Source organism: Anopheles maculipalpis, chromosome 2RL (assembly GCF_943734695.1).
Source record: "Anopheles maculipalpis chromosome 2RL, idAnoMacuDA_375_x, whole genome shotgun sequence".
Classification (NCBI taxonomy): domain Eukaryota; kingdom Metazoa; phylum Arthropoda; class Insecta; order Diptera; family Culicidae; genus Anopheles; species Anopheles maculipalpis.
In genome coordinates this window covers 5,739,810-5,760,175 of record NC_064871.1, presented here as the reverse complement: position 1 = coordinate 5,760,175, position 20,366 = coordinate 5,739,810, and the positions used below count along the sequence as shown (strand labels likewise).

General features: G+C 43.6%; 3 protein-coding genes across 5 annotated transcripts in view; 2 read left to right on the top strand and 1 right to left on the bottom strand.

Annotated features, from left to right (window-relative positions):
* The window catches only part of LOC126558945 (probable N-acetyltransferase san), a 103,495-nt gene that overhangs the window by 6,004 nt on the left and 77,125 nt on the right, over positions 1–20,366 (top strand). The gene's annotated exons all lie outside the window — the stretch shown is intronic.
* The window catches only part of LOC126556765 (GTPase-activating Rap/Ran-GAP domain-like protein 3), a 73,578-nt gene continuing 55,454 nt past the window's right edge, over positions 2,243–20,366 (bottom strand). For all 3 annotated transcript variants that reach the window (XM_050212245.1, XM_050212243.1, XM_050212244.1), the window contains exons 2-13: positions 19,152–19,221; positions 12,646–12,732; positions 11,523–11,604; positions 10,764–10,882; positions 8,725–8,956; positions 8,505–8,603; positions 8,232–8,335; positions 7,654–7,768; positions 6,887–6,996; positions 4,836–4,988; positions 3,582–4,497; positions 2,243–3,516 (exon numbers count right to left, since the gene is read on the bottom strand). In XM_050212245.1, coding sequence (XP_050068202.1) covers positions 2,243–3,516; positions 3,582–4,497; positions 4,836–4,988; positions 6,887–6,996; positions 7,654–7,768; positions 8,232–8,335; positions 8,505–8,603; positions 8,725–8,956; positions 10,764–10,882; positions 11,523–11,604; positions 12,646–12,732; positions 19,152–19,221 — 3,361 coding nt within the window. The remainder of the gene's footprint in view (positions 3,517–3,581; positions 4,498–4,835; positions 4,989–6,886; positions 6,997–7,653; positions 7,769–8,231; positions 8,336–8,504; positions 8,604–8,724; positions 8,957–10,763; positions 10,883–11,522; positions 11,605–12,645; positions 12,733–19,151; positions 19,222–20,366) is intronic.
* LOC126559211 (uncharacterized) lies at positions 17,691–18,312 on the top strand. Its single transcript, XM_050215336.1, has one exon. The coding sequence runs from the start codon at positions 17,716–17,718 to the stop codon at positions 18,253–18,255; it is 540 nt and encodes a 179-aa protein (XP_050071293.1). The 5' UTR covers positions 17,691–17,715; the 3' UTR covers positions 18,256–18,312.

Below are 20,366 nucleotides of genomic sequence, written 5' to 3'. Positions count from 1 at the left end.
GTCGGAGATTAGAATTCTGCACAATATTTACGGTGCATTGCGAGTAGATTTTGATCTAGTCATTAGTCATCTTCGACATACGACGACAATCTGGTTCGCAGAGATAGTTTGTAGAAATGGATCAAAATTCATCACCAACGGACGTCGGAATTAGTTTGATTTTAGATCGTATTCCAACAACTCCAAGAAAGAGAAAGAGAGAGCGAAAGCTGCGATAGATGCTAATTTATGACACTGATCATAAAACAAAACGAGTGATATTAATTAAGTCAATCTGTGTACACGTAACAAACCCGGTTCTCTCTAGGTAAGGCAGAAAAGAGAAATAGAAACACTAGAGAATGGATGTCTTTTTTGTATCCATATTTTTGAGGTTTTTTGTATCCCTTGTCCTAGCCTAAATTGAACGAAACTCATGTAGAGCAAGGAGAAGTATTGTTGGAAGAGTGCAATTAGCTAAAGGCATGTAAACGAATTAAGACCTTCCAGGAGGACGAATACAGGATAATAAATTTGTGCTTTGATATATAAAAATACTAAACTGTCCACAAGTACAAAGTGCAATGCATGTCATGAGAATTACACCGGACAATCCAGTCAATCTCAGATGAATCTTCAGCTATGAAGTAAATGGAAAGATTCTCCTGAATCATCCAAAAAGACTCCTTTTTGGATGAACAGGAAGTTCCATTATCATAACAGGAAGTTATCAAGGACATCAGTAAGTCATCACAAACGTGGATGAAATAAGAGTAACTCAAAACGGTAAGTCATTCAACTAAACTAAAACCCTTTATTTGCTTTTCTGTTTTCACGATCGTGTACCTCTCCACACAATAAAACTGTGATCCCGGTCCCACTCAGGTTGTGAGCAACACGGATGTAGGCTCCTCTAGCAAAGTGTAAATAATAGCATAATAGTAGTGTAATAGTAGTTTTCTTGCAAGTAAATACAGTTCGGTAATATGTGCGTGTTTGTTTCTCTCTTTGGTTTGCATCATTTCAACGATGTAACATATAGCATTTCTGTATGTGTGTCTAGTTGATCTAGTTCCATCCATCTATCGCAACTCTTTTTTTTTTTGTAGAACATTTCGACGGAACGGACGAGATTAGATTCCAGTGATAGTGGTTTTGGGACATCTTCTCTAGGGTAGGACAATTACTACTCAACTTCCTAAGCATCGTGTACTAACATTAATCTGTTTAGCTTCTTTTGTTTTGTCACAGCGCAAGAAAACAGGGAAACAACAACTGCCGCCTCCGTGTAGAATTTTGTGTGTACTTGTACGTAGAGTAGAGTGTGAGGACCTCACGAGAGAAGATAAATAGATAACGCCGGCGTTGGTCTTCTCCTCCGCGTGTGTGTGTGTATTTGTGTGGAATTGTACGGAGGACAATTTTTGGTTTGTCTTTCCTGCCATGGTCATGTGTACAGCATGATTTCCTCTATATAGTATATGTGTATGTGTGTCCTACTAAATACTTGTGATGAGCACTAGTTCCAACATGGCGACAGTGGCGTCCTTTCGCATAAATACTCTTTCTTTTGCTTTCTGTTACATCTTTATTACTAATCAGCAGTCGGCCAGTCCTGTTTTGCCTGTTTTAATTTTTGGTTTTTCAAGATATATTGTTCAACACCTGCGATATCGTGTTAGTTGTACGTTATTGTGTGTTATTCGATTATTTAGAGCTACTGGTAGTTTAGTTTTGTTAATTATCGATAATGAACATCACTCTTCCCCTGCCGAGCGTCCCAATACATCATGGCTAAAAATTACTCAACACAAGAAATTGTCTTGGTTCGGATGTTCCAGCGGATTGCTGCTGGAACAGCGAGCGAGTATGGGTGGGACCAATTCAAGGGGCTCGATTGAATTGATCCTTGATCCGAAACCGAACATCAGAACCATTAACCATTTCACGAAAACCTTACAAACTTTCCATTCTCACACTTCATTTTCCATATGCAGATGCCGCTAAGTCAGTTCCAATATATTGCGCACTGCCTGCACTCCCTCAGTACTCAGTGTATAACGAAGTGTGGCGATCACGATCATACCATGCCGCCATTTTTTTGTTTACCTTACCTAACATCAACAAAACGCATGCGCGCTTAATGATGAAACCATTTGCTTAGTTTTGTATGTGTGCGTGTTTGTAGTGTACACCTTATACCCTCCCACAAAAAAACTCTCCCAGTCAGTGGCAGCAAGAGACGTCTAATACCGGTTCGCGTTTACAATGGCGTCAGGACCGAATTGCACAGCTCGTCCTGCTCGTGCTTATCCTTCATGCTGAGCTCCTGCAGATCTTGCTGAATTTGATCGAAAATGCTCAGCGTCGGTGGAACGACCACTTCGACCGCTTCCGCCAGCTCACCGTGCGACTCGTCCGACGGTGAGATACCCTCCTCATCCTCCTCGTTCGACGACTGCAGCTGACGCACCCGCTCCTGAGCACTTTCGCTTGGCCGGGTGACGACTGCCGCCGCAATCGCCGCACTTGGATGCATCTTGGTAGCGATCGCTATCGGCTTTTTGGCAGGATCATTGCTTGGATAGTGATAGTGGTGCGACTGCACGTGAGTGCCGGTCAGATTCGTGAGCGGTATACGGTAGATGCGCAACGGCTTACTGTTGGAGGACCCGTTCGAAGGTGATGTTTCGCCTTCGTTCGTCTGCGATTTGCCCAGATTGAGCGTCGGCTGACGGATGAAGGATTTACGCGTCGGTGAGCTGGGCGATGTACCCTTCACGATCGTGCTGTTGCGTGGTGAGTTGGGCGGCACGGATGCTTCCCCAAAGTGTCTACAAAGATCCTTGGTGTTCGGGAGCGGTTGAGCACCGAAATGTTTCGCCAGATCTTTACTACACGTAGTGGTCGGTATGGAAAAGGAGGAGCCTGCTTCACCGTATGAGTTACTCTTGGAAATTGGTCGCTTCAGATCGTCCACCGAGAGGGTGACCTCTTTCGGTTTGCTAATTTCCGGCTCTGGTTTGGGGTTTTGAAGTGACTTTGCGCGCTGTATCTGGGGTGTTGTTAGTCCACCGACGCTCGTTTCCTTGCTCGATTCGTTCGCATCCGACTCGAGAGCAGGTGCAGCCGGTGCTCCGGAAGAGTTCTCCTCGTCTGAGCTCAGTCTGCTACGGCCAGGGCTTGTGGAGGAATCGTCTGTATCGGGTACAACTCGACTCTCCTCGATTCTGGGTTTGTTCATCTGTTCGTGATCTTCCGCATCGAGACCACGTAGTTTGGCACCTTTGGGAATGAACTCGGGAGCAGTCGTAACGAAGAAGATATCTTTCTTGGATGTAATGAGCTGCAGCTCGGCCATTGTAACGGTGTGCACGAGATTTCCGTTGACGAGCAGCCGGATCTCCATCGTATCCGGTGTAAATGCGATAATGTAGGGAAAGGCGCACACAACCGACGACGGTGGCGTATTAAACTGGAAGTCAAACTCGGTGCTATTGTTGCACTCCTCCGATAGCTTCTGGAAGTGACATGTATCTGAAACAGAAATGGGCATTAGACATCAAACCTGCGCTAACGAAGGCACACCGGAAAAAACTCACGATTATAGCACAGCAGAATTTCCGTGTCCTGTCCATCGTAAAGATCCAGCGCAGCCACCAGATGTGTTTGGGTACGCTTCAACGTGTCCGTTTCGTGCAGCTTCGTCGCATGTCCGGTCAGCTCGGACACAATTTCAAAGTGATGCCGATACCCAACGCAAATAAGCAACCCCGCATTAGGACATGATCCTTCTAGTATCGTCATGATCGTCGGTGAATCGTGTAGATGAATTTCTTTGAGAAACAGAAATCCTTCCACCGTATCGTTATCGCTATTCGGGCACCAGGACGTCCAGGCAGCAGTATGTTTCCACTGATAGATCAGCAATTTTCTGCCCACAGCTACCGCCATCCGCAGATGTGCCTCGCCCGCCCTTGATATCGCATACAGATGGCAACCGCGAGTTTTCTCGATCCGTCGCTCTTTCACATCGACCCGCGAGCGTTGCACTAACCGATCGTCCGAAAATTCATTCAACCGAAACACGTGCATCCGGTGGCCATCTTTCTGGAGAGCGGATCCACCGCGTACCAGCATGATGCCGTGATCTTCCACCACGTTCAGTTGCTTCACGCAGAGCGTCTTGTCGAACACGACCCGGTGCGTTTGGTCCTCCTTGATCAGATATGTACCTTCGTCCGAGGCTAGGAAGAGCTGATCCTGGCCCCAGCTATCGCCGACCAGATCGTTCCGCGGCTGGAACGTGGGATAGAAGCAGTGCGGTTCCCAGGGTGGACGCTTGAAGACTGTGCCGGCCGACGCGATGCTGGTCGGTGCATCACCCCGTACGATCGCTTCCAGCTTCAGTGCTTGACCGATTCGAACAAACTCCACCTGGCGGGCGTCTTCCTTCAGCTTTGACGTGCGTGGTGCATCGTAAAGGACCTCCGAGAATGCTCGTCTATTCAGCATATTCTGAAAGAGAAACAGAGGAATGTTTTATCAGTTGGCTTTTTGACTTCTTAAATTCATCCAAGGATTGTGTCTCGAAGCTCGTCTGAAGGGTCCAGATAGTACATCGCATTAATTGTTTCGTTTGTTTACTCTGTAAACAGTGGGAAAACTAAGACTTGTCGAGCCTTATCCTACCTTCAAGATGCTATTTCAAAAATAAACAATGCAACATCCGATTCGCATGCCACACACCGGACACTCACTCGCTGAGCTGTGTTTTCTTTACGTCACAAGCTAAATAACGCAGGCCGGAAAGGAATCTAAAGCATTGCGGACATCACATTCTGTCTCACACTTACCATTTTATTGTCGTGCACATACTCCTCGTACAGATCCTTTATCAACATTTCCAGCGTCCGTTCACGCTTCCTTGCAAAGGTTGGCGTTTGAAAGGTGGCCTTCTCACCGTTGATCAGCTTCACCAGCAGAAAGTCCCGGAAGACGGCGGGATCCTGGTGGATGTTGGAGGCCGATGTTTGGACGGTCGGTCGGTCAGTGAAATTGGACCATTACCATCCCGTTCGTCCACGGGTCGTCAGGTTTACGATGATGCAGATGGATCAAGAAGAGAGTAAATGAGAGAGAGAGAGAGAGAGAGAGAGAAAGAGAAAAAAGAAAAAAACTTTAACATACAACCATACCAGAAACACGCTAGTACATGATTTTTTGTTGTTGTGAGTGGAATTGGGGTTTTATTTCCGTATTATTTTATTTGTTCCTAGTGTCGAATCATCTTTCCGAATGGTCAAGCAGGGACCATTTCGTCATTTTAATAGCTTTTGGCTGTGGGAAGGTTACTGCTTGGTTTGATGGCAATATTTTTGCCCCTGCTTAAAGGTATCAGTTGCGGACTTTAAGTATAAACTTTTATAAAGCTATAGTAGGTGCCTAATAAGCCCTTTCGTTCACCATAATTTTGGGATCATATTACAATAAAAAAAATGGAAAAAGAATTGAGGGAATTGAGCTGAACTAGTTTAATTTCTTAGTACATACTGTTATACAACTGTTATACTAATTAAAACCGTTCTAACAAAACATTTTACAGCTAAATTTACATTGAAACACAATTAATTAGCATACCAAATTTTGTACAAAACTGTTATACACTCTCTGGGGGGAAAAATATATGGCCAGAAAATTCTAGAGCCGGTTTACATGATAAAAATTAAACTTGTTCCCAGAAAAAGCTAATCCAAAAAATCATATTTCCATACCATTTACCTCCCCATAAATTCCTTTCCAAAGGCAAAAGCAATAAAAAATAGAAAAACAACAATTTACTTGTAGCTTCACCGACGCTCGTAATCCAGCAACATTCAACCGTTATGGTTTGTTTGGGTCCGCCGGGGTTTCGAATTTCGCGGGACGGCGACCATTTTTCATTTCTCTCCCGTTGGTGGATTTTTCATATTCATTTACACCATTCGCGCGTTTCTCTCACTCAATCAAGGCCGTTTGAAGGAAGCAATGGAAGTAAAAAACATGCACCGGCAAAAAAAAAGCTCACGGGTAAAGGTTCCGCAACCATTATCGGTTTGTTGCGTTGGCGTTTGACCTGTTTCTATATTGAAGTTGACTTTGTTGATCTTTCAGCAATGGTAAAAACCTTTTCCCCAATGCTTGCTAACGAGGCTGGCCAGCTCACCAGAAGGAAAAAAACGGCTATAATCCATAATAATCCATCTGGAGGCTGACTTTCACCGGACGGATTGTCACAAAGGGCATCGGACGATGCTTCTTTGCTGCTCTTCTATTCGGGTAGGTGTCTGCCAATTTGTTGCGGTTTATTACTTTCTGTTTCCTGCCCGACCTACGCCATTTTTATGCGTGAAACGTTGTCGGTGTTATGCACGGACATTTCTCAGGAACTGGTAGCGCTGGTAATTTACAAGTCACGTGATGCGTACTACACTTCCCAGTAACGTTGTTTGTGTGAGTTTGTGTTCTCTTTTTGAGGGTCTTTTTTATGAGAGAGAAAAAAAACGACGGTCTAGCGCGCGTTCGAACGCCCTTGTAATTATTGTGAGGACTCAACACGGAACGACAAAGCGTGAGCAGAAAACAGAGGGAGCTACAAATGGTCAATTAACGAGGATGAGATTTGCATTCCCGATGGTGTGATGGTGTTGAGTGTTTGAGATTTTACTACTGGCACACACCCACTCCGGTCACCCCTACAATGTGTTACATTTTCACCCTCAAAGTCGAAACACTATCAAGCTTTAAGGATAACCGGCTAGTGCTGTATTTCATTTACGCAAAAACCGGGTCATGGTGATGATCGTAAAACCGGTATCGGGCGGCTCTATCGGAGAATGAGGGACGGGGACTCCATCACCAAACTTACCTCGAATTCGGGCGGATTGGGCAGCGTTGGGCCAAAGGGTGGTACGGTTTCGTCGCAGTAGACAGCTAACCGGTAGCGCGTTCCACGCTTGGTCACGACGGCGAACACATCTGCAGGATAGCACAAGGTTAGTCATGACGGGGACAGGTGTGTGTGACGAATCGGTGTGTGTATGATTTATGAGACAGGTGATGCGTGCTGCAGAAAGGTCGTGATTCATTCGTGGTAGAATGAATTGGAATTTGTTCCAATTAGTGTGATTTTTTGGTGGGTAAAATGCTCGGGAAATGAGAATTGTGTGGGAAAACAATGGAAGCTTTTGTGTTGACTGTAGGAAAATGTGAAATTTAATACAAAGCGCCTAAATGTGTTCGATGAAATACTTTTGGAATGGTTTAACAGAGAATATAAAGCGCCTAAATGAATACTTCTCATTCTAATTTTGAAAAATACTCTTCTGAATCTCATTCTTCATATAAGAAATAACTGTTTTAGAATGACAAACACTTTTAGAAGCAAAATAAAATGAACAAAGTGGCACAGTGGCAGCAACAAACACTTCAAAGAATAAGCCTCAAAGGTTAGTACGATTTCTCTTTCTTCCCTGAGACATAATTGATTCAAGTTAAGCCCCCGTAAATGCGTGGATTCAATGGTGGCCTAAGTACGCCTAAAAGGGGGGACTAAAATTTAATTTCAACGCCTCCAAAGTGTGTATTCGCACCGCATCAAAGCAAGCGTCATCACCACAACCCGGATGTACTTACGCGTAAATTGACTCTTTACGTTGTTCGGTATGAACTCCGTCTCTTCACCCGAGGATGCTTCGTCGATGAAAATGATGTTGACGATATCGTTACCGATGTGCCGTTTCCGTTCGACCTGCGGAAGTGTAAACGGGGATAATAAAGCGAGATACATTAGTAACTAAGTTTTATTTTGATTTATTTTAAAGCAGAGAATATGCTCCTTTAAATGTGCTTGCAATAAATAACCAAAAGAGACGAAATATCACAGCAGTTGCATACTTTAAGGCGAATTTATTTCAAAGCGCCTAAAGGTACGCAGCATGCATGCCAAAATGGCCTTGTCGAGGCTACCATCACCAGGAAGAGTGCGTTCCAATCAAATTCCATGTCGTTTCGATACAAAGTATCGCTGCCCTAACCTCTCTCTCTCTCCACCGGAATAGTAATACTGCGTAAATATCAACACGACACCCGACAGCGTGTGAGGTCTTATCGTGCTGACCTTCAGCAAACGGGCAACCTCCCTGATACATTCAGGCAAGCAAATTAGCGCATAAATTAACGGACACACACAAACACACATTGTGCCACCTCACCTGCTGTCGATTATCTCGGCTAAATGGTAGCAGCGTCGATACGTGGAACATTATCTCGTGCCCTTCGTAGAGCGTGTAGATGGAGTGCTTGCCCGTCATGTCACCTGCAAAAACGGACGCGTACAAAAGTGGTACGAAGATAAGCTCACCTCGCCCATTTGGACAGAAACGTTTTGTTTGTGGCGTAAATTACCACCCTCTGCTGTGTTGCTTCGGGGGTGCTGCGTTTATTGACCGTGCTGGCCTGGCATGCTGGTGGCCTGGGTAACTTACCTTTCACATCGAGCCCACCACGATACCGCTCCCAGTCCTTTAACCGAATCTTCTCGCCGAGCAGTGTAAGAAAATCGTCAAACTCCGGACTTCCGGTTTCTGTGGCAGAAAGGAAAAAGAAAATCACACGCATACACACACACGTAAAAGAATAGATTTTATCTGGTGAGTTTTCTCGAGGCGCCAAAGTTAGGGAAAGAAGGAGAAACAGCACTCTTACCATTGCTCAGCATTTCGTCGTCTAACTTTTGGCCTGCCTTCATGTACACCACGCCGAACTTAAAGTTTACCGAGCCCTCCTGTTCCTCGAGCAGCAGCAGATCCTTCTGGATGTCGGCGGAAAAGATTTCCTTTGGCGATTTGTTCGAGTCCATCAGCGTGAAGTTGGATAGGATCTGCTTCACCGTAAGCTTCTGCTGCGGGTTGTACGGGAGAGCCAGCTTCTGGGCACCCTGTGGCATGTACGAGGGCGAAGTTAAACATTAGCACCCTGCGCACTTGATAACAGGCAACTCAACGTTCGTCGGGTTTTGTAATGTTCGCGCGCAGTTGTAAAATTAAAATATGTTCTCGAGCTGAAGCTCATCCCAACCGAGCAAAAAACCGAAGAGCATCTTCATTTTTGAGCTGAGAAAAACAGGATAATTCCGGCACAAAGAATGTTCACCGTACACCATCCTACGCTCCTACACGCTTGGGTGGCTTTTTATTGTGCCTTAGACAAGCGGGTGTACAGGGAAAAAAAGCGTACGTACTCTGTAGAACGTAAAAGAATTTCTTTTAAACATTGTTCAACGTTCAGCACACACGCACGTGCGATGTCGCGCGTAGTCACGGTGGTTAGGCGACAGTGAAACATCAAAGTAAAGGTACACCGCTTTAAAAATGTCGCGGCCGCTTTAGGAGAAAACGTAAACAAAGCTTCACTCAAGCCCGATAACACATCCTCTCCCGCATAACCACTTTTGAACAAAACAAATCATTTCCGTTTTTGACTTGCCAGGCAACGTTTGCTCCCTTGTGGGACGAATATGTAAAAATGTGTTGCAACGTGCGAACCATAAATCAATAGCCGGGAATCGAGAAAATTCTCAAACGAGTAAAACGTGAGCTGGGTTTTTGGGGGCGGATGTTTTATTTTTCGCATTCAATATTTGGCGTATCGTTGGGCTTTCATTTCACTAACAAACGACCTCCGGAAGGGAAAGATTATCCAGACCAGTCGCGTTAGAAATGAGTTATTTTAATGCTCGTTTTTGTGCTTTATTTATATTTCAAACAAACATAAAAAAGGAGTCCGAAAAATCCTAACGGGATGATTCGATATTCGTCTGCTTTCTTAGGACAGGAGTGTGTGCCTATTTGTCCCACAAAAGCGACACATATGCTATCAAAATACATTAAAGCAATATTGTATTAGAAAAAAAAAACCCTCTTTTGGGACTCGTTTTTTTGCAGTGGAGGATCCTCTAAAAATAGTAACTCGAGAACTACTGGTTCGTGTCGAACGTTCTCCCCTGCCAACCGGTTTGACCTGTGTGCTTCCGGTTGCTGAATGTTTATTGCCGACAGACAGAAACGATTGCAGACATTTAGGCGCAAAATAACTGCTCATCCGGTTTGTGCCGATTCATGAGCCTTCCCAGTGGGGGATAGAATTAGAAAAAAAAAAAACCGGCCTGACTGTATACGGGACACACTCTCGCACACAACAACCACCCGAAACAGGACGGAGAATGGGACACTTTTGGAGGAACGTTGCCTTCTGATACGAAACGAATAAAGCTTCCGGTCATGAAACGAACGCTTGTACTACCTGAATTTGTGACATTGCGTAAGTGTGCCACTTGAGAGGGACTCCTAGGATCGGTATCAATAAATGCTGATGTTACGAGCTCGGACAGAAAGAATCAAGCTCATCATTGACGCCACGTTCTTTTGTGCTACCAACACTACTTAAACGTCAGTGGTCGGGAAAGCATTTTCCATTTGTTACAAAACGCTAAGCTTTGAATAATTAGTTCCCGCTTCGGAAGCACGTTCACGCACAACGAGCGAGTTTCCACAAAAACTTCTCAAAAAGAGCACTTCAGCTTTAAGTGCTCTAAAGATGTTTTATTGTTTCTAGGAATACTTTCAGCGGCTGAATTTTATTCCTGCTGCATTGAAATGTAAATGGTTGTATAACATTTTCCTTATTGTGGTGAACTGTATTTTCTTATTCAAACAACCAATCCCTAAGTAAGTAGTAGTTTTTACCTGCTTTCGGAACAGCATTACGCGATACAGTGGCATACACTTGCTGCCTGAATCCTGCGAAACAATCGACAGAAAGTAGGGGTTCTTCTCCGAATCGATACCCACATAGTTTTGATGCACTGAATAGGAAGATAAATAAAACATAAGCATTAGTTTATTTACTGCGTGAATGTTTGAGTTCCAGCACTAAGCTACTGAGTGCCTGTGGGAGAGTTAAGGGATTTGGGGCCTGAAAGTATGCAACATGTTAAATGATGACAACCAACAATAAACAACCTAACACTTGCTGACACGAGTTTATTGTTTGGGATTTAAATAATTTTAGGTACTAATATAGTTTTAGTAGTAGAAAAAGGAGAAAGAAATGCGCCCAAAACTATGCAATTATGCGAAATTGTTTATTGGGTGTGTCAAAACTATTGTATACTTTCAGGCGTTGGTTGGGCAAAAATAATTATTCAAAAGTTGTCAGTGAAATTATTATTTTTTAATGGAAAATCGTCAACACAGTAAATTAATAAATCCCACAGCTCATCAATCAATCGAGAAACTGGAAATAACATCCCATGGACAGATCATGTGCAAAAGTTACATTTTCCAATCTAATCTAAGTAAATATAGACCCTTATCGGCTTCGTCCAAAAACCCCCCGGATGGACAGCACAAACGCTGGACGCTAAAGCATATCGCGAAAGGGAACGCGAAAGAGGGATCGAAATCAAATATGGAAAAAGAAGTTAAATGCTGCATCATACTTACGCTTTCCGAGAAAATACTTGAAGTACCATCGTGTTTGATGTTCCGGATTCTCCAGGATGGGAATGCTTGGGGATCCGAAAACCTTTTTTAGCGCCCCCAAGTCGTTGTTGTTTTGTGATTTTTTTTTTCGATTCCATATCCATCGACAGCCCATCAAAAACGTTGCAGTTGAGTTGTTGTGCCGAAGTTATAATGGGTAGTGTGGCGAGTTACATTTCGTCCCCAGTAAAAGAAAGTTGAGAAAAAAAGGGAGAAAAGTAGAATAAAAATGAATAGCAAACGAGATGAAAAATGGAATATTTTTATCCCCAACGGACAGGGAGGCTTGTCTTGTCTTTCTTCACTGGACCTGATCCTGTTGCCATTTTTTCGTTCTCTATTTCTCTCTCGTCTAAGCTTTAAAGATTACCCGTCAACGTAGGACTTCACAGAAAAAACACTTTCAACCCCAATCATTCAATGACTGCCTGGTACTAATCGATACGACTCACGAACCTCCTCCGGATGATGTATTGGTCGATTGGAATTGAGTATTTCTTGTCACCGCGCGACAGCCGATGTGCTCCCGGGCTTCCGGAAGTTTTCGATTGGTTCTCTTTTTTACCAGCAACTTCCCGGGTGGCATCAATGCCAATTTGCTGACATCCGGCCAAAGGGTGTGTTCGCTCGAGGTAGGCTTGCGGGGTAAAGCGTTGGGGCGTAATTCATTCAAATTACTGACAAAGTTTCGGGGAAAATTGATCTTCTTGCTGAGATTTTTATCCAACACTTCGCAAGAGCGAGAAACTGAGGGTGAGTTGGTGTTAAAAACAACCACAGCTGGAAGGGTCTTCGTCAGGCAGCCGAAGTCAGCTTCAGTATGACGATCGAGTGAATTGATTTAAAAAGCGTGGGAAAACAGACTTTGGAATTTATTCTGGTAGATAAAGTTTTAGGATTTGTTTTTGAAGGGTACAAATGTATCACGAAATGTTTTTGATGCTTTAATGTTCGCTTGCAACTGGAGGAAATACACAAACCAAAGCATCCGGAAGGAGCTTAAACTAATTCCGTTTGATATTCATCTGACTTAGGACACTCTTAAAGTGACACAAAACCCGACTCATACACCCCCACTACTTACCTCGTCCTTCTCGGCTAGCGACTCGCCATTTTCCAGCCGAAACCGGCGACAGTTGGGATCCAATCCATCAATCTCCGACTGTGGTAGCTGCGGTACAGAGAGAGAGAGAGGGAGTGCGAGAAACGTGTCAAAACCGTCAAAATAATAAGTTAGTTGATTTTCTTCCGCCTTTCCCGTCAATCATATTAGCAAAACCGTAAAAGCCACATTTCCTGCAGAATTTCGCCGAGCGAGCGTCGCGTCACATGCCGTTCGTATGCGACCCCCTCCAGCATCGGTCTCGCTTCAAACCAACAGTGAGCATGGACGGTACTGAATGCTTGGGAAAGAGATACCGGTGTGTCGGAAGATGGCTAGGACACTGGGTGAATAATTAAAAACGATTGTCCCGAAGCTATGCAGAATCGCCGCATCAGCAATTATGATGTTGATGTCGTGCTTCTCACGGTCATGAGAGGACGTGTTACAGCGCTTAAGTGGACTGTACACTGCGACAAAATGGGATGCAGTTCTATGTTACTTTTTGTGCAGTTCTTATGGAAATCAAAATTTAAATTAAAAAAGAAAGGAAAAAAATAAAAATATTATTTATTCACTTACAAAAAGCACCCGACTATCATTAATTGCTTTCGTTTTTCTTTTTGGCTCAATGACATCCGAGATTATACCGGCTATTACGAGACTTATTGGAGAGTCATAGCGAGGGATAATGTGGGATTCGATACCCAGTTTTGCTGTGTGAAGACCGACGGCAGAACATTAACTTTTTAAAACCAAATTTGTAGAGAGCTTGCTTGAAGAGCTTGAAGTTCTCTTCTACTAATTACTAAAATATCACTTAAGAGTCTAAAACATCTCAATTAATATAAAATAAAGTCTTTGCCTTCCTTTTTTTCTAAAAGTTTAACCGTAGCGTAAAAGCTCCAGATGGAATTTAATGATAAAAATCATCACAAAAAAAATCAAAATTTTACCTTTTTAAATTCTTACCCTTAAATTATTTTCAGGGCCATTGATCAACCGTATTGCTACACTAAAATATTATTAAAAAATCAAAGAAATTGTTCCGCAAAAAAAAGAAATTTGCACCCATTTTATTAAACTTCCATTCACGCCCGACTCTTCTATCGTGTAAAACCACCTTCACCACGACAATTTGTGCCTTTCTTTCCAGAGTTTTGTGTCTTTTTTTGTGTGTGTTGGTCTGTTTGTTTCCCATATTTTCATTTTCATACGTTCGTACGGTTCAAACGTCCGCAGGTTATGGTACCGAAGCTTAGGTGAAAGAATGCTCTCGACGCCGACGCTGAGTACCGCCGTCTTTTGCTTTTGTGCTGACTGTGCAGCGGTCCTTGCGAAGAATTTCGATAACACAACTATTCCGCCGCGGAATGCATAATTCATTAAACTGGAAGATTGCCCTTTCGCTATGGTAATTTGAAGGTGTATGTGAACGAGTAGTCGTGATGTGGCGGAACGATGTTACTACTCGAGCTCGAAGGAAGCGCTACTTGCACTAAACTTTGCCCCTTCTCGAAATGCGTGGAAAGATGTTCCGCGTTCTGTAGCAAAATTTGTTCCAGCTCAAGTGTCCTAGGTCGGGACTCGAACTCAAATTCCATACACACAAGAATGGGCGAGAATGTTGACGTTTTGTGTGATGTGCAATTGGTGGTGTGTATCACGGGCAAAAGTATGCAAAAGTCGCGTTCAATTTTCCACTCGATCGTTGTGCTGAAATCCTTCCCACTCAGATATTACCAAAGCGGGAAAGCGTGTTGCGGCTAATGATTGGCTAGAGGTTGTACCCCTGCCATCTCGTTTCCATTCCTTCATCGCTCGATACCACAGGTATCGGATATCAGTTCAAACATCACACATCACAAGCACAACCAATCCTCTCATACACGGTGTGTGTGCTGTGTGATCCGTTTATTGGAAAATCCTCCGGATGCGAAAACGTGCTCCGATGAGGCTATTAGGTTATGGTCGTAAATTTCTCCCTTCTGTCACCCTTCTGATCATCTGGTTGGCAAAGACACACGGATCGGCAGCATGACATCCCACCGGAGCGACGTTCAGCATCACCTGCAAACCATCAGCCGGAATTGGATTGAGGACGAGGACGGTTGTCGGAAAGTGGCATACAATTGATTGTTTTCCTTTCTTTGGAATGTGTTGAAGCACAAAACGATTCGTGGGAAAAGCATTGTATGAGATGTGGGCTTTAGGTAGATACAGCTGAGCGTCGTTGTGCTTCCCAACGTTCCCAGATGGTACGCTTTCATTCCTCAGAACATAACACAGTTTTATAAATAAAATAAATGTGATTTTTCATTGTTATTTTAGACTAACAATAGGCAAAAATTTACAATTCTGTGGTATCAAGCGAAAAAACACGGCTGGACGCTGTTGCACGTATCATATTCTTATATTTTCGAGAAACTGGAACTTTCCGGTTCGACCATTCGAGCCGTCCCAGAAGCCAACCGCGAATTCTGATGGAGCAGAACGAGCCGACGTATGAATTAAACATAGATAGAAAAGCGTCCTTAAACGACACAACAAGTGGTCCTACTCCTTCTCGATGCAGGGCTGCCAATAGAAACTGCCCGTAAGGAATCGAAATGGAAAAGAAAGCGCAAGATGTGACAACAGAAAACCTTGAAACAACCTCAACAACTCGTAGGAAACCATATCAAAAATGAAGGACGAGAAAAAGAAAACTATCGGTCCTACTATACTATGTAGCTGTGGTGTGTGCGCTATAATCTATTCCTTATTCTACCACACAGACATACATACAAAACCACAAAAAAGGTACACCCCTGTTGCGGGTGTTCAATTGGCGGAAATTTTCTAGTACACCACACTTGAAACACGTCAAACAAGTATTTGGTTGGGAGAAAGAAGAGAAAAAAAGCATTATCTGGATGGTTTCCAGTTTTGTGAGCCGTTGGTTTTTCATGGGCCTCCTTTTCTCATGTTTTTCTTGCTCATTGCGGTTGTAAGAGAATATTATCAACAGGTCGACGGGTGTTTGGCAAAGTTATATGAAGCGAAAAAAATTCGTAAGTTGAAGGAGAAAAATTTATTGGCTTTCAATGTAGTTGTTTTTTTTTCGAACTACGCCAAGCACAAATGCAAAGATGCAGGAACTCATTCTACAAATACCGTTTGCTGTCTGTGAAGGAAGCCTCTAGCTTTGTAGGAATCCTTATTTCTATGAGGGTATAAATTTATGCGGCATATTCAACTAGTCTTACACTTGATAAGGCAAGAGACAGTTAAAAGCTGCTTTCAAAACCCAAAAAACAAGATATTCGCAAGCCAACAACACCTCGACGTCACTTTGTACTGAGTGTTGCAGACATAATAAACAGATAAGTCTTAAATTGCATTTTTAAACTTCTACAATCCGCCCAGTGTTTCGATTCTGGAGAAGAGTAGTAATATCTGAGAATCCTATGAGTTCGAGGTCCCTACTATTGCGTTGGTAGTTTGCAACACAATTAACGTTGATACTGGAAAATCCTACAAAGAAGTTTCTTTTCAACGGAGGTCCAGAATGTCCAGAATATTATCTTTCGGCGATGTCAGGAGTAATGAACATCGGGAACAAAGGATAAAGGAGCCCGTAAAAGGATATTAGGTCCTTGAATATGTATTCACTCGACAAGCCATATTATACAAGAATTCTCTCTCTCTCTTTCTCTCTGTCTCTCTTTCTATCTCTCTCTCTCTCTTTCTTTTCTTTTTGTCTCTCTTTCCATAGAATAGTTAGACTAGACGTGCTAGACCATGCTGGCCATCCGTTGGCTTACGAGATTTATTGATACCACGTAGTTGAATAGTCAGTCCTCACTACGAGCGGCTCGTGAGGGATTTGAACCTCGATCGTGCCGTATAGAGACCGGTACCTCCCCTCTACCATCGGACCTGCAGCTAGTAAATCATTTCAATCCTGGTTATAATTACGTAGACTTTCCATGCGATATATAGAGAGCCTGGGGAATTAGAAGCCTGACAGATAGAAAATCACCATGTAGGATTTACAAGAAACAAATCCATAAAGAGGCTCTTTTATGGCTGTGATCATTTCATTAGAACTGTTCTTAAGCTTGGTAAGACATTGAAACAAGAGGGATTTCGGAGACATGACATCCAGTTGTTTCCAAAAAATATTTACCTACGAGTATCAGACCACACAGCCAGGGAAAAAGCTGCAAGAAAGAAAACAATAAACGATCCAAATCGACAACTTAGTCGCTCCAATTCTCCGCTCCTACCATCACAAAACCATATAACGTCACCCTCCAGCAGTACACGCCTTACTAATGTGCCAATTTCGCGGCTTCTACAATGCATCCAGGCCACGCATTCGCATGCCAACCGTGTCATAAAGATGCACCATAAAGAGTTCAGCGACATCAACGTTGCTACGGCCACGGACACGAGAACGAGTTGCGCCGGCAACACCATAGCAACCGGCTCCTCACTCACACACACATAGTGAGCCGATGATGGTGTCCGATTAAAATCAATTTTAATTGAAACCATTTAACCCACCGAGCACCAAACAGTTTGGTCCCAGGCCGCATCCAGCAGTGCGGTGGTCGTCAGGCAAATGTGCAAGGCGAGTTCTGGCGAAAAATGGCGCCATTCCAGCGCCACTCATTGATGCCAATTGATTGACACGCGGACGCCGGTGAATGGCCGCTCTGCTCGTTCCCTCGTGTTGACTTCTAGCTCGGCTTCTGGGCCAAACGACGATCGGTATAAATATCATTAACCGGTCCGGTCGCGAGCAACATTGTTGTATTGACGGTGGTGCTGGGATGCAGTTAAGATCTTGCTGTTAGGAACGCGAAACTGGTTCCCAGACGTTGATGGTTTAGTGTGCATCCGTAGACACTGGTGCTCTGTTGGGCTGTGAATAGCTGTGAATAACGTGTCCGCCAAGCTTACCAAGTGACAGTGACGCGATCTCCCGGGATCAACTTTTTTCCGCAGTGGCGTGCAAGTCTTAAAGCCGATCAACCACCGATCAAACGTTGCGCGAGATTAGCAATGAAACCACGCAGCTCCTGCCATCGTTTGGCGCAGGCATTCGTGATTGTGTGGCTGTTGCAGGCCTCCACACTGCTGCTATCCTTCGTGCAGGGTCAGCATTATGGACCGTCCGACAGCTCGAAGGAAGCGAGCGGTCTAAAGCAGGACGAGGACCATTACAACACCTCCAGCGAGATGTACATGGAAGAGTCGGATGAGCTGGCGCCTCGCATCATACAGTACCCGTGTCGGGCGTGCCAGTACCGCAACGTGTACGCGATGGCTTCGCTGAAATCGATCAAAGCGCACGTCTTGATGAAGCTCGGCATTGACTTTATGCCGAACAGAACCTACCCGAAGGTACCGGCACACATTTTGAGCAGCTTCGATCAGCAACAGCAGCAGCACGGTTACCAGCATCATGCCACGGCAAACGTAGCCCGAGACCCAGACTACATGGAGGACGATCCGGGCGTTGGTGCTGATGAGGAGGTGGAAGAGGACTACGACTACTATCCGATCACGAACAAGATTTACATTCTAGCGAAACGTGAGTAGTGTACCGAGCAGTGAACACTTGGATTAATGGCCATTTTCTGTCTTTCTCTCTCACTCTCTTTCACCGTTGATTGTTCAATTCCACAGGAAAGCAAACCACAAAGCTCGCCGAAAACACTCGAATCATTTAGTTTTAAGAATGTTGTGTTATAATTATGGGGAAAACATTAAATACGCTAACATATTTTACTATTTTCAGCATTAAATTGAGATTAAAATAATAAAAAAACTTCTTCTTTGCAGTTAATAACTCTCAGTTCTTGTAGTCTCTTCCCTGCAGCTTCCTTCACGAGAACTCCAAAACCGGGTGTTTGTTAGGTCACAAAGAAAAGCTTCCATTCTTTTTTTACAGGGATAAAAGGATCATTTGTAAGGATTCATCTTAAATCGTACGAAAAACTGCCTCTTTTTAAGGCAAAAAAAAGTGGAAGCAAGTCTAGAGCATTCAAGCAAATATATTCGAAGGATTCAGTTATGTCTTGTCTTCCTGTAGCAAGGCAAGTTAAATTAATGACATGCTCTATCATGGAGAAGAAAAAGTTCGTGAATAAAAGTTTCCACTGCTCGCCAACCAGCGAAGTAGTAATTATTCATAGTCTTCTTTCATTTTGCGACCAACGAAAAAAAAAAAGAAAGGTTAAAAGCAAATTGGTGTGATCGAAAGAAAACTAATGGAAGCTCATTATAATGGTTCAAAAAAGGTATGAACGTGGAAATATTAAAACCGATTTTCTCTTTGCTTCACTTATCGATCATTATTGCTTTGTGTCAGTTGTGACCTTTCTTTTACGAACTAAAATATGCACACCTTTCTTTGATATCGTGGTCCGGTTACGTTCATTTCCATCTTAATTACACACACATATACACTGGTTAGCATAGGACATTTACATTACCTGGTCCACTGATCCGTAATGCCGTCTGGAGAAAACGCCACGCCGCGATATGAGTTCTGTCGCCGAAGTGCTGCAAAAGAAAGGGACGACAAAAAAGGGGTTGCTATTTTAATTTCCACATTCACGGTAAGCTTTGTTTGAAAGAGCAGAAATGTCAAACCAACAACAACAAAAAAAAAACACCAACTCTATTTCGGATTACTGTAGAGCGAGAGTGAGTTGTGATCGTTCGGGCAAACAAGTGGCTCATGGTGCAAGGAAACGGATATAAAGAACCCACAGCTACGTTGCACGCTAATTGGTACTAAACAGACACTTGCACGATCAAAAAACTCCGAAAACTCTCTCCAAGGTTCCAAGGTCGTGCGGTAGAAATTTCGAACGTAAATGTGCAAAACAAACAAATAAACAAACGCACCCCGAGTCATAACCATCCGTCGAATACCCGTGTCCCGTTCGCGCGAGAACCATTAATCAGTGTCACCAGCGTTACCATGGGAAATACCAAAGCTCCTACACATCGGAATGATACGGCTTCCGGAGCACCGGATAACGATGGTGCGGTGACTGGGGTAGCCAAGCGCCAAGAGCCAAGGGAAGCAACCAAAAGGAGCAGAAATGAATGAAATAAAACTGTGCTATGCGGCAGATTTGGTGTGTTCGGTGTGATCGGAATGCTTCCGAGAGACATTCGTGTTTTTTGTGGGTCGGTCTGGCTCTCGGATGTTCTTGGATGTTTTTTTTCTTTTATTTACCATTTAACGGTATTAAAATAGCGAACGGAGGGAAGAGCGAAGCATTCCTTAAAAGTGGGCAAGTTTTACTGGTTGAGTCCGAACCTAATTTTTGGCTAATCTTGATTTGCAGCTATTTCCTGTTTTTATTGCGGATTGTGGACTGCATTTTAACGATAAAGTGTAGGCGAAGTCTTGGAAATTTTTTTTTGCAAGAAATAAATATAACTAAGTCATAAATTATTCTTAAATCTAAGAAAATACGCTTCTTTATGCAGCAAATTGCATGCATTGGAATGAATGAAGCTGGCAAATACGCCTTGCAGTATGCAATCAGCACAGCAGGATGATATGTCACAATTTCTGTTTTCGTTTTTGACAGCCTATTTGCTTTGCTATTTTCAAAAGGCATTCGTTTCGACCGTGCGCTGGTTATGCACTAGCACATATTTTATGCTGTAGTTATCAGGGGTTTTCTGAT

Bases quoted from the DNA above. Each gene is read 5' to 3' on its own strand.
- LOC126559211 (XM_050215336.1), top strand. From the start codon at position 17,716: ATGAAACCACGCAGCTCCTGCCATCGTTTGGCGCAGGCATTCGTGATT.